The sequence below is a fragment of the Astatotilapia calliptera genome, chromosome 22, assembly GCF_900246225.1.
Source record: "Astatotilapia calliptera chromosome 22, fAstCal1.2, whole genome shotgun sequence".
NCBI lineage: Eukaryota > Metazoa > Chordata > Actinopteri > Cichliformes > Cichlidae > Astatotilapia > Astatotilapia calliptera.
The window spans coordinates 23081058-23095716 of NC_039322.1; the positions used below are offsets into that span (position 1 = coordinate 23081058).

The 14659-nt window shown below is 42.3% G+C and overlaps 1 protein-coding gene across 4 annotated transcripts in view; it reads left to right on the forward strand.

Annotated features, from left to right (window-relative positions):
* The window catches only part of dlgap3 (discs, large (Drosophila) homolog-associated protein 3), a 158808-nt gene that overhangs the window by 130225 nt on the left and 13924 nt on the right, over nucleotides 1–14659 (forward strand). For all 4 annotated transcript variants that reach the window (XM_026157069.1, XM_026157070.1, XM_026157072.1 and 1 more), the window contains exon 3: nucleotides 6120–7276. In XM_026157069.1, the coding sequence (XP_026012854.1) occupies nucleotides 6194–7276 (1083 nt within the window). In that variant the 5' untranslated portion in view covers nucleotides 6120–6193. The remainder of the gene's footprint in view (nucleotides 1–6119; nucleotides 7277–14659) is intronic.

The window sequence follows — 14659 nt, forward strand, 5'->3', positions numbered from 1 at the left end:
AACACAATTGATCTAAATCTTCAATTTTAAAATCATATGCACGTGTTTTGCAAACAAAGTTATTTGCAGCCATTTACCTTTTACCCTTTGTTATAACCATTTCAAACTATTTACATAACAATCAGCTGTTCTGCATTAAATAAGATCCCACACAAATTATTTGTGTCACTCCAAACATTTCTGTCCACTATAAAGGAGAACATCACAGCCTGTGCACTCCTGTTCTCTACCTGGAGACAGCAGTCACCTCATTGCTCTGACACACAACACAAAACTATCCACAACACTACACACTAACTACAAAAGAAAACACATTAACTACACACTCCAAACACGCTAAACGTCACAAATCTCTCACATCTCAAAACTCGCTCTCTCTCTCTCTTTTTCTGCTGTCTCTCTCTCTCTCGCCGCCACTCCTAAAACTCCCCCCTCTTCCTAAACAACCAAATGTCTTGTTGCCAACCTGCAAACAAGTAGCATCCTGCACAATGGTAAAATGGCCCTGTCCCTTTTTTTTTTTTTTAAATGCGTTGATGCCATTAAATTCAAAACTACTTTTTTTTTCCAAGCTTAACTATTTCATTTCTGAATAATATATTGGTTCATGGGATTTGCAGTTCATTGCATTTTGTCTTTATTTACATTTTACACAGCAGCCCAACTTTTTGGGGGATTTGTGATTGTATGTTGCTCTTAAGTGTTTTCCTCTTGTTCTCTCCCCCAGTTCCTCTGTTCCTCTGTACTTTGTGCATCCTGATTTCCTCTTTTTTCTTCTGTTTCCTCATGTGACACAGCCGTATTTTGCCATGATAACTCACATACAGACTCACAGTGGAAACAATTCCAGCCACGCTGTAGATGCTGATGACTGATTAGAAGTGGGCATATATCATGCAGCTATATTTTTTCCTGCCTACAACTGGTTTGCCATCTCAGTCTAAGGAAAGTCTTTTCTTTGAAACAAAATCTGTCTCCCCACTAATCTTGATGAAAATCTCTTATGATGTTTTTGAGCTACCTTGCCTTCAGACAAGCAATAAAAAATCATAGTTAAAAGAAAAAAAACATTTATCAATTAGACTTTTCCAGGTGTTAAATTTTACATTTCACTGATTTGAAACACCCTTTGACCTACTAGCTACGGACACAGTGGAGAGCGGGCAGACTCAGCTGTTAGCAAAGTGGGTCAGAGCAGCTGGCATGAGCGCATGAATATTTAAAATGAAACAGCTCCAGACTAAAGCCTCTGTAACAATCACTTCGATGCCAAGCAGTGTTAAACAATAGCAGCGTGTTGTACGGCTCCAACTGAGCAGTTACTGAATATTTCTGCCTACGCTGAAAGGAGGGGGAAGGTTACCAAACAGTAATAGAATTACTGAAGGAAAACACAAACTAGAAACCATCGCACCAGCTGCCCTGCCATCCGGTTCTACGATCCAATCCATCAGAGACTTAAAAAAAAAGAAAAGAAAACAGCTATAGGTCAAATTTAAAGTTACAAGTGTGAGACAAAAAGTTGGGAAAGGGTGCAATGGTCCCAGTGCCTGTCCCTATTTTCAAGTTCAACCTTTGTTTTCATCTGAAGTAGTCCCCTAAAAAGTTTTGGCGATCCTGCCCCAGTGACAAAAACAGTCCACAAACAGACAGAACAGCCGTCAAAAAAACCTTTATTTGCAGCCCTGGGTTGAGTCACTACCGTATTGACTTTGTTATTGTTTGCATTTCTGTGGTGTTGCTTTCAGTCCATCAGGAGTGAACCTGAGCTGATCATGTTCACTTTTACTTTTACTCAAAGACAGAAGATTTCATGTCAGACTGGAAACTATTCACTTGCTGTCAGGGATATAAAAACAAGAAACGTGGCAACTCTGACAGAATAGTAGCTATGGCATTGGCATTGTGGGCAATGTAGATGCAATTAGAGCCTTTTACAGTTTGTTTCAGCTAGGCGTTTTCCCTCTGCTAATCAATATACTGTGTTTACAAGGCATGCTTCTGTGAAGCAGATCAATCACAGCTGTTTAGCTCTGCGTGCTCGCAACATGTAGTTACATTTCAGGTAAAGTACACTCCAGGCTACACTGTAAGTTACAGCTATACTGTGGCTTAAACGTTGTGTCATCAAAACATACACGCATGCAAAAAAAGAAAATAAAAGCTATCATGATGTCTCAGCTGGTAAAGACGAACGGGGGGAAAAGGGGAAAGTGCATAGAATCACTTTAAATAGTGTTGAAAACACTTTGTAGAAATAATGGAGAACAAGGCTGCGATAGAACTAAAGAAGCACCTTGAAACTCTTTTGTATTTGTTGTGTAACATTTGTGTAAATAATGCTATAATACCTCAGTTATCTCAGAAGACATGCACAGAAGAGAACACTGATGGATGGCAGAGGCCATGAGATGAAGAATGGAAACAAACTTTGTAATTAACTCAACACATAGTGCTGGCATGCAGAGGGCCAGACATACTGACAAGTTTAAAAAATGAAGAAGAAAAAACAAGGAGCTGGGGAGGAGGAGACATGACTGGAGGATGGATGGAAGTAGGTCAGAAAGAGAGACTGAGAAGAGAGAGAGAAGAAGTGAAAGGGAAATGAAGAGAAAGTGACAGCCAAAGTTCAGATGTGTCTTTCATACCTTACTATCTTAGCGGTCTGTGTGTGCATATGTTTCCTTTTGGTGTGTGTGTGTGTGTGTGTGTGCACAGCCACATGTTCAGTGTGTGTGTGTGTCATTGTGATTGACAGCTCCCAGCCAGCAGCTTGCTCCAAAGCCAAAGACTTCATAATAAACAGAACAGGGTTTAATTTACTCCTTCAGGCAGAGTGGTGGTGCTCACTTTGCAGTCTGCTAGTACAACACACTGCATAAAATATCTTTCTCAATAAGTTATTTGATATTGAATTCAGATTCAACGTTGAATCGCTGTTAAAACATGAAATATCAACATTCATTTTTATATGTAAAACAGAATACACAAGAGATCCTTGATGTTATCTGACCTGTATACTTATGACAGAAGAAATTGATGTTTGTGTTCAAGCTCCAACAGCACTACCAATGCGTTTGCGTCTAAATGCTATGTTAGCCTCCATTTTATCACAGAGTGATGACATAGTAGATAATGATGGTGCTACCGTCATTCTCAAGGTTTTCACGATGGGATCGTTGATTGGTCTTTAGGCCTGTGTGACAGCTTAGCAATCGATTTCACAGCAGCTCTCAGCAATCACTCACAGTCGGTTAGGGAGACCAATGGTTGCTAACGAGTCTCCAAGCCTGTTTTACTGGGGCCTTACTAATACCCAATGCTAGCTGCTATATTATCCGAACATTGCTTCAATTGTTAATGTTCATTTAAACTTTTTGGTTTTCGGACCAGACCAAGAAGCTTAAGGTTAGTCTGCTTTCTGCATTTCAAACAAAAGGAGTATTGGCCAGTAGAGGCACCCAATTGTGTCCAGGTTTCAATCATCTAGCTGTTGACTTGAGGTGAGGTTGAAGAATTTGAAGAAGGAAGTCCTCTTTCTTCATTGTTCTTTCGTGCAATGTACAGGTACCACTGGCAGCTAAACAGCCCCAGCCCATGATCCTACTGCCGCCATGCTTGACTGTTGGTACAGTGTTCTTAGGTCTGAAAGCCTCCAAACATGCAAACAATCAGGGTAAACAGCTCCTGGGTTGTTCTTGAACATCCTAACCAATTTCCTCTCATTTGAGGGTGACAGTTTAGGTCTTCTTCCAGTCCTTGGCAGACTGGAGATATATCTGAATAACTTGTACCTACATAGAATTGCTTGTAATGATAATCCTGGAATCTGCAGTTGTTTTGAAATCACTCCAAGAGACCTTACAAGCTTATGTGAGTCTATCATTCTCCTTCTTAAATGTTCACTGAGATCCTTAGACCGTCCCATTGTTCAACCAAGATAGATACTATCTTGACTGTATGGTCGTATTAGTAGTTCTCCTTCTCGATTAATCTTTTTAACTGTGGTTATATAATGTTGAATAATCCAAACTATATCGGTTTGGACTGAAATGTTTGTGTTAATAATGGGATCCAAAACACCACTTTTTTTTATTACTAGTTTAGCTGAAAGACTAGAAATTAACATAACCAGAGTGCATTTTGTCAGCTCCATTACCTTGAGGTTAAATCTTGTGCTTCAGCATTACTACTGTGTTGTTATAGGGCAGTCCCATCTTCTAATTCATGTTTATGGAGACACAAGATCTACCCACTATCAAAATTTTCAAGTATTTTTAAGGGGTCACCATTTGCCACCTGATTTTTAAAAATCATCAAAACACACCTGCTGGAAGCAACACAAACACACAACCATGGAATGAGGGACAGAACGACAAAAGGAAGATGATAATAATTCATAATGTCACAGCTACTGACTTTACTGTCATTATTAGCTTCTGGGCTTTTGTTGTTTTCACTGCAACATGCAGAGTATTGCACAGTAATGGCAGCATTGTTACATTTCCCCGTAGGAATTGTGCACTGCTTATACCTTGTCAAAAAGGAAAATGCTTACAGGTTTTATTTTTTGGCAGTGAAATGATCATAAAGCCACAGAGTTAATGAGAGGTGGCTCGGTCCGCCCAGGTGGCACAACTGTCTAAAATCTGTCCATGGTTGGACGCTGACTTGGAGAGGCCCGTCGTCACGGCCACACCAATGACACGGCTAGATGTGGGTGAGCTTTCTGGGTGGCAGCTCTCATTCAGCCAATCAAGGCAAACAGGCCACGCTCTATTTAATGATTATCCCAGCATCTGTCCCCTATCTCTCATCTCAGCGTGAAAGCCAGCAAACACAAGTGCAAATACACTCGCAGGAGCTCAGTGAATCCCATCCAGCCGAGCAGCCCGATATTGGCTCGCATCGAGTAATTCAATCTCAATTTAATCAAATTTAGAAATGATGGCAAATGCTCGTGTGCATTATGAACAGGCTGTGTGCCCGTGATTCATTATATAGTTAGTGGAGAAGTGGTTAATAGAGGATGTGATTACACCAGCAGCAATTAATGCCAGTCCAATGAAATACATGATTACCACATTTGGAATGTAATCTCAGTTGTTATCCATGTCATGAGGAGAAAGGAAACCCAGAGATAGCCCTCATCCTGTTTACATTCTGTTTACTTTTACTTAGGTTTTACTGCTGCTTGACAAGGTACACTCGTTTCAGGTCCTGCATTAGCTTTGTGGAGAGGATCCCATCATCCACTACACTTTCATCCTCTCGAGGCAACAGTAGGGTTGGTTTTCACCTAGTCCCATTGATATCACGTTGCTGTTCATTTGGTAATCATCTGCCGAAATCCCTCTGCAGTATGCTTGGATGCTTGCAGCCACTCTCTAGCTCCTTTGCATTCGGATGCAGGTGATCAATATACAACCTGCTTTCCTCGGCTTTAAATCACAGGAATGCTCAAAGACTCCCTGCAGGCCTGGATGGAGAAAACGACAGATAACACAGAGCGCTGGGCAGATGAATAAAACGATAAATGTCAAAGAGGAGCAAAAGCTGTTAGATAGAGGGAGAAGAACAACTGAAGATACACACTGAGAGAGAAAGAAAGGCTAATATTCTTGATTTATCAGCCCTGCAGTCTTAGAGATGAATAAAAAGAGGAAAGCTGTCTCCGGCCGCTTATTGCAGCCGCGGGATGAATGTTCGCGTTTGCTCTGTTTTGTCTTTGGTTAGGTAAAAAATGAAGTGTAACATCAATAAAAATGTTAATCAGAAAAAAAACAATGCATTGTTTTCACTTTCAATTCACGCATTAAAAAGAAGAAAAGAAGAAAGAAAATAATCCTGACATCAATCATCAAAATCTACTTCCTACCACAAATGTCCCATCGCTGCACCTCCCATATGTGAGCCTCTAATCTTACCTTATACCTGTACTCAAAGTTTTATAAAAAAAACACCCCTTTGAGGTCTTAGTCCTTTCTGACAGGTATGAGAGGCCTAATTAGACAAAAAAAAAATGACTCTCATCCAAACAGTCTACAACATTGCAATTGTTGTTCCTTTGCTACACTTAAATAAAATGTCTTCACATTATTTCTTGTTTTTCTCACCAGGTGAGTGAGGTGCAGCCCTGTCACGCCCACAGCGCCCCCTTTCGGCCCGGACGGCACACCATGCCCCGGCGCCTATGAAAGGGTACCATGTCAGCCGGAGCATGTCTCAGCATTCCTCGGGTGGTGGTGGAGGAGGTCCCTGCCACTGCACGCCTGATGACTGTGACGGTCCAGGCAGAGACTACTACCACGGTCACAGCGATGGCCACTTTTACCCTGGGGGAGGTCCCGTTGAGGCCCTGGCGCTGGAGAGGCACCACTCCCGCTCACACTCCCATAGTCACTCTGGAGGAGGCACCTTTCCCCGCTCCCACCCCAACCAGCACCCACCTCTCCAGTCATTTGACTCTTGTGAAGAGTGCCTATCCTCAGGCCACGGGGGGAAGATGCACCGCATGCCCTCAAACATGATGGACCAGTTTGAGAAGCAGGTGCCCTTCCATCATGATGGCTTCCACACACTGCAATACCAGCGCACTGCCAGTGGGGGTGCTGAGCAACGCAGTGAGAGCCCTTCGCGCATACGCCACTTGGTCAATTCGGTGCAGCGCCTCTTTGCCAAGTCCCATTCCCTGGAGGCGCCATCCAAACGGGAGTACAACGGTACGAGGGGAGGAGGGGACTACAGGAGCGAGAGAGGTGGGGGCCACAGGAGTGGAGGGGAGGAGGGCCACTACTCAGGCCACCAGTCTCGCTCCACCAGGAGGAACAAGTCTCGAGAACGTAGCAAGAGTGGAGACTCGCGGCATGAGTCAGGCAGACGCCACCGCAGCCGGACAGCGGGCTGGTGGAGCTCCGATGACAACCTCGACAGTGACAGCAGCTACTTGGTAGGTGGGGGTAGACCGGGGTATCCCAGAGGACATGAGAGCCTGGATGCTGCCATTCAGGAGCTCACCATGAAGAAGCCCAAGGAACGAGGCGGCGGACCGGGGTCTGGGGAGTGCATGGCCTGCACAACAATGGCTCTGGTGGGGAGTGAGGGAGGAGGAGGACAGCACGGGCATCACGGTCACTCCCTGAAGAGGAGCACCTGGTCAGCCATGACAGTGAGTCAGGCTAGAGAGGTGTATCCTTCTACCAGAGGAGGAGCCTATGACAAAGCCCTGGTGCCCATTGAGAGCAAGCTCAAGGAGAGGACCTTCCACTATCTCCAGGTGTGTCTGTCCCTACATATCAGCAAATGTGTAATCAAATATATATGTGGTTTGGTGTTAAGCAAAAAAAAACAAAACTTATTTTTAAGGAATGAAAAGATTGTCTTGAACTTTTGTTTTTCTGTTTCCACTGTCTCAGACCCTTGAAGATTAGGCTAATTAGTCCGCTGCCATAACGACAACTATCATTGTGTACGGGACTTTATAAAAACATGTCGACCATCTCATATCTTCTGCCTCTGCTCTCAGTCTGTGTTGCATCTCCATGTGTATATTTGACAGCCAGTACAGACACACAGACGCAGGGCATCTAGACAAGATGAAGCCTGCTCTTCAGTTATAACACAAAATCTGTCAATGCAGTGCCTTCTCACAGGCTTGTGGGGAAGTATGGGCTTGTATAGCTGTGCTTTAGAACATAAGTGCTGTGAAACAATCAGAAAACAACACATGTAGCACACACACATGTCAGTACTGGAAACACTTTGATTTAAGTGAGGGTGTTGCTTACCCACTTACTCGCTGTGAATTCATCAAAACTGCATAAACTACCTCCAGCTTTTCGTGTAAATTGTCTCAATTGGACTTCATACAGACTTTGTATTTGGAAGCTGGCAGGTTAAAGATGATTAGTGATCTGACAGCCTTGGACATTTACATTCTCCATGGATGGATTATCACGTCCACGAGATCAAGGCAACAATTTGCCACAGGCAAAGAATATACAGTACAAGTATACCCTGTATTCCTTTTGTTTTGTTTTTTTAATTGCTGCTTTATGCTTTATGCTTTATGCGTTATGTTCTAGACACCCCAATAGATATGATTTAAGGTATGAAACACATGCTTTAATATAAATAAATGGAAAACATGCTGCCATGATTGGCATCTCCCCATGGCATTCTTTGGAGTATTTGATGTCTTTAAAGTTAAAACTCAGTCTGCCAGAAGGTTCCAAGGTTCAGTGGTGATAAGTGACAAACGATTTCGTTTTCTCTGCATTTCTCTGGCGAACATCAAATAGCCTTAACTATAGGAAATTGTTAAATATAATACACACGTTTCTTCCACAAACAATGTCAGAGAGTGAAGCCAACTTCCAGATTTCCCAGGTCTAATAGTGTTAGCACTGCTACACCACAACCAAGATCTTCCCCAGGAGGCAGGACTGTAGGCTCTGTCAGATGCTGACAGTTTACACTTGCCGACATGCTAAGTTGACATTTCTCCTATAGGCTGTCTGTCTTCTGTCTTTCTCCTTATTGACCACCAGACTGAAATTTGACCTATAGGCTATCCAGTTATAGCTTATGCTTTAATGTACTAATTGGCTAAACGTTTAAAAAAAATAGGAAAAAGTGCAGACACTACCTCACCACCATGTGAGGAAGGTGCAGAGCTGAAAAAATATAACATAGAAATCTAGTAGTGAGTGCACAGTGTATGTGTGAAAGTAGTAACCAGCAATCTCTCTGGTACTCCTTAAAGTAAGATGTCTTTGTCATCTTTGTCTTTGTCAAAGACGACAAAGACAGACTGCTTTGTAGAGCTTTTCTGATTGCTCAAGTGGCCAATCAGAAAAGTTTAGGTCTACAAGCCCGTCCTTAAGTTTCTAAAGTTTTACCCACTGAGTGATGACTGCTGGGGAGGTAAAATACCCATTGATTTTAATTTAGGCTTTGTCCCTCCAAAGGTTAATTGTTTCAAGGAAAGAAAAGCAACCATTGTCCCTACAATTTTGGTTTAGACCCTGGTTTTTCCAGTTGAATACACAAGTAAAGGTATTCAGTTACTCAAAATGCCATCTTCCTGCTATAGAAACAAACCTTTAATAGCAACACAGCCAATTTTTGTTTCAAAAGCTCAAGAAAGCAAATTAGAAGAAGAAAATACAATCAAAGATGGGTAAGATCCTTGTGGTAAAGCCTTTGGATTAATGGGGAAATTAACAAGAATTTTTCAAAAGCATAAAAAACCCTTTTTCTTAAATAAAGGTTTCAAAAAAATCAAGTGAAAAGTATTTTTTCTTGGTTAAATGTCTGCCTAAGAGGCCAGATGGACTCTCCTGGCATTTTGCTGTGAGTCAGAAAACAATAATCATCTTCACCCACCGTGTTATTTACCTGTCCCTTACAACAGTCGCTTACCTGCCTCCTGTCAACACGCTGTAGCTTGAATCTGCCGCATGCAATTTTCAGAGAACCCGTTCACTCATTTTATCTCCTAAAATGGCAGAAAAGGTTAATTAAAGACTGTTATTGGCTGTTACAGTGGCATCTCAGAGAGCACACGCACGCACACAAACACACACACACAAGCACGAGCTCAGAAACCTCCAGCTGTGTTGAGGTAGAGCTGCCATGCAGGCTGTGTTTCTACGGAAACAGCAGGTAGCCACAGGAGTCCCTGGTGTTTTTCCAACTCTCATCCTTTAGACACAGCTGAGGTCTGCTGATAGAGGAGACAGCGAGAGCAGGGTCGTCTGTGTGTTCGTGCTTTTCTGAGGACAAACCCCACACAGTTTACCCTGTGCTTTAGGCTACCATCACATTCTCACCTTAGGACACGAAATGAACTTCCCCTGCTGCAGCTTTTCTCGTATCTCCAGGTGTCACCGGTGGTTTGGGGAGGCGCGGAGAGACAGTATGTTGAGTGAATTGTGCCCAGCTTAGATGTGCCAGGGCAGGCCAGATTGATCCACGGCTTCAGAGCAGACAGCTCACTGGAGCTGCAGATATAAAGCTGTTCAGGTCTGTTTCACCAGGATGAAATGTCAGGACTAACAGCAGCACAGGTGCAACAACTCTAAATTGAAACTGCCTGAGAAAGCAAGAGCAGATATCATACACCCAACAGCTGCCTTTAAACTCTATTACTTGTGTATTAAAGGTGGCACTTGTAATAAGAGACTGGCAAATAATTTATATTGTAAGGTAAAGACTCTGCAATATTAGTAAGAGAATAACAACCATCAGATGATCCCCTGTGAATGAGCACTTAGCCATGAAGAGAAGGAAGAACTGCTTTTTAACAGGAAGAGACCACCCACAGCTAAGGGAGGGCCAGCCATCTGCGTCCCCTCCCTGTGGGAGTGAGGGGGAAGAAGAGAGTAGACACAAAGTTATTGAAAATTCAGATGCAGGTGTTTCAGGATCAACCAATATAGTACCTTAAGTTTATCAAAATCAGAGAGTTTCAGGCCTAATCTTAAAAGTACCCAAAGTGGAAGCTGAATCAACAACAGAGGGGTCTGAGTCACCATATGCACAGAAGTGCTCTACTGAAGGAAGACATGCAGAGTGTTGGCATGAAGAAAGAGAGTGCAAGGGACAGGCCGAGATGGTGGGAGATGATCTGCTGTGGCGACATAAAAGAGAAGCCGAAAGAAGAAATCCCATTTCCACAGGTCTGGAAAACCAAGCACCCTGCCTTTACAAACATTTGTGAAAGAATCATTCATTCTAAAGTGCTAATTGAATTTGATTGTGGTGCTTCAACAGGATGCCAGCACTGTAATAAACCACTTTGTGAAATATCTTCCCTCCTAGGTATTCCACAATCAACTGTAATTAGTATATTTGTAGGTGAAAACATTTAGGAACCGCAGCAATTCAACCAAGTGAGTCAGACCAGAGCGCGGTCGACACAAAGTTTGCCAACGTTCTCCTGACTCACTAACTGCAGAGCTCCAGACTTCCTCTTACATGGACATTAGCACAAAAACAGTGTGTCGGGTGTTTCACAGCATGGGTTTCCATGGCTGAGCAGCTCTTATGGTGTGATATTTAGGTGGCACTGTACTTCTATCCATATAGTGTAGCTGATAGCTCAGCTGCACATTTCTACCCCTAAGCTTTAAAAGGCTGATGGGCTATTGTCGTCACCCTGCCGTGCAGGCAAGTGGCGTGGACACCCAATGTTGTGAATGCGATAACTCAAGAATGAGCTTTCGTAGGATTATGAAATTCGTACTATAGGTGCAACTACTAAAAATCTCTGACAAGTTCGATTCTCAATGACCTGATTTCTGAAAATCCCCCAGGAGGCTGAGGAGTAGTACTATTTCATATTTTGGAAACTCTAGGAACCACAAGTAAGCCTGAACTGTGACAGCAAAGTCCTCTATTGGGGTAATATTGTAATATGAGGTGTTTAAGATACGATGGGTGCTGATCTTTCAGAACTTTGGATGTGAAGAGAAGGATTTTAAATTCAGTTCTGCATTTAATTGCATTGAAATTGAGCAGCCACAATGTGAAAAATATGATCTTTCTTTCTAGTCCAACTTGTTATTCTTTTGGTCACTACCTGTAGCTGTAGGTGAGGGTCAGGACCTAGGTCAGTCAATAAATCGACAGCCTCACTTTCATCCTCCTCTCTCCTCCACACAAGATTAAACTTTGAATTTCTCCATGTTACGACTGAGTATAAATTGGCTCTACATCTGCTGGATTTATGCAAACAGTCAAAAGTGAAGAGCTAAATGTAGGTTGGGTCACATTAAGAAAAACGCTCTACAAAGCGTTGACTAAGTAGTTTTTGTAGCACCTGGAAACATTTGATTTGATTTGATTTTATTGATTAGCATTCAAATATCTCAGTGAAGACAGAACAAAGATCTACCACAAAGCAAGAAAGCATGAGACAAGGCTAATCAAAAGGTATTAGCTGAAGCATTTGCTTATTACGCCAACCCTTTTAACAAAAGATCTTTTTGCATGCAGCTCCTGTACACAGGGCTCGAAGCAAATAATAAAACAAAGCAAAAACAAAACAAACAAACAAACAAACAAGAAAAAAAAACTTTCCACATGGTCAGTTTTAAAACATAAAACACATGGTCAGTTTTAAATCAGTTCAAGTATGCTACAGCAGTCCCTCTCTCGTTGCAGGGTCAGTCTACCTGCTGTATGTTATTTCCATGTGTAAAAAAAGGAAACATGTACATACAAGCTAATACTTACACAGGTTTCCTGCAAAGAGTCAGGACCGAGCAATAAATGCAAGTGAATCTTCGCAAGTCTACGGTCAGAGGCAAAGGGACATGTGCAAACTTTCCCCCATGGCGTCAATGCCAATCACAATGTGTGGCATCAGAACCTGATGCTCTCCGTTCCCTGAGCCTCTCACCTTCCCCTCAGCCTGTGTGTGATAGATATGAAATGATTAAAAAAGAAAAGAGGGCCGAGGGGAAAAAAAAGCTGAATATGGAGTAAAAGGAATGAAAAGAAGAGCAAAGCGGTGAGGTACAAAGAGTGTTAGAAAAGATGAATGCAGAGGGACCCAGAGACAGTAAAGCAAGCTCAGGGATAGAAAAGAGATAAAAGAGGTGATGGTAGCCAAGGGGCAAAGCAAGAAGAGGAGAGAAAGGGGCGTTTGAGGAAATGAGAGAGATAGTGGACGGCCACGGGGATCACGAGATTAGGCTGAATCATCTTTTAAGTGATGACCTTAAAAACACACACTCAGCTGGATGCCAAACCCCGGGGCCTTGGCTATGTGTGTGTCTGGGTGCAGGTGTTGGTCACATGCTCGTATATGAAGCTGCACCTGACAGCATTTACAAAAAAATGAAAACCAAAATGAAAGGCTGAGAGGTCCTTCGGCCAAAACAGCTGCTGTTAGTGTACGAGTGAACACACACATATATAAACACACATATCCAAGTGAGTGGTCCTCCACAATAGTAGCATGTTACATGCGAGGTTAATAGCTATACTCACGAGCTATGATGCTAATTAAAGCTGCGCTTGTCAACATAAGGGGTCACTCGTGGCGAGAAATACCCCTGTGACCTCATCACCTAATTCTGCATTTCTCATCAGCTCTACTGAGATTTTTCAGATCAGTTCTGGGTTTTGACTGTTACCGAACGCTGGTCCTACGCTGTCTACAGCACTGCGATCAGGAGTCCTGTAATTATATTTTTTATGTGTAAGGCAACATCAAGTTAGTCTTTAGACTTTCCTAACAAAGTAAATACATAATAGTCTATACATATAACGAGTTATTCATTAATTAGTATATTGAAGTATAATACTTGGACCATAAATATAAACTTTACTACATTGTGCTGTCTTTTATGGTCATGAAAATTTCTCCGAAGTGTTGAGCCGTTGTTGTTAGTTTCCTCCATCAACCTGTGCACAGCTCCTGACGGGCGCTAAAGGCTAAACAAAGATCAGCCCATTGTCACCAAAACTCTCTCTGTACTAGATATTTGGATATCCAAATGTCTGATTATCTGGCTATTTATTCACTTTATTTATATAGTGCCAAATCAAAACAGCAGTTGCCTCAAGAGGCTTTATATTGTAAGGTAAAGACGCTACAGTAATACGGAGAAAACAATCAGATGACTCACTGTGATCAAGAAAAAACTTGCTTGCAGAACCAGGCTTAGGCAGAAGCAGCCATTAGTGGCATTAGTGGGAGAGAGGAGGGAGATGGGACAAGAGAGGTACTGTGGAATAATGAATAATTTAATGTAGAGTGGTGTCTAAGCATATAGTGCCATTATTAGCCTCCTGTAGTTCTTTGTTTTAGGTTGTTGATCCAAAGACTGGCCAAATGCTACTTTAGCATTTAGCATTTGCCTCATTTCAGCACAACACACATTTAGAAATTAGCTGAGAAAATACCAGTCAAGACATCTTTCATGCTTTGTGTAATTTGAGACCAATAAAGCAGCTCCAGACTGAATCTCAATGCTAATCAGTTAGCTGAGGTTGTTTGATTAGAATTTTTTTAATGTGTTGTTTTATGTTGTCTTATTTCTTCAAAGTAAACAAAAGGTCATTTTCAAAGCGTTAAAGTAAAAAAAAAAAAACTCATGTGTTTCATGCTTGACTTCGCTTCCCAACTTTGGAGTAGTTCCACATGATACCCACTCACTGAAGGGTTGCCTGTAATTGCTGAATTTGCAAAACTTCACTGACACTGTGATCTCTTCCTGGGTGCGCTAACGCCTTCGTGTATTTTACATTAGGGCCACTGTGAGAACATGTCAGCGTAATTCTTGGGGTTAATTTCATTGATTCTCTATATTTCTCTTCGTGTTGTCTTTAGTTTCTTGTCTTGACTGCACTGCTGTGTTTGTTGTTTTCCCATCAGAATCATTTGCTCGTCTGTTAAATTGCGTCTTCTGTTTCGTGTTTTTGCCACCACGTTCATGTCTTTCTCCCACTCCGTGTCGCCACTCCTGTCTGCTGCCCTCTCTCTCTTGTCTACCTGTTTTTCTCTGTTTTTATTTATTTGCTCTCCGTCTGTCGGCTTTTGAGCTTACGTTGTTTTTCCTTCTCTGCGTCAGTGTTTTTCCAGCTGTCAGACTTTCTCTCTCTCTGTAAGTCCCTTCATCCTATTCTCTCTTTCTCTTGCATCATT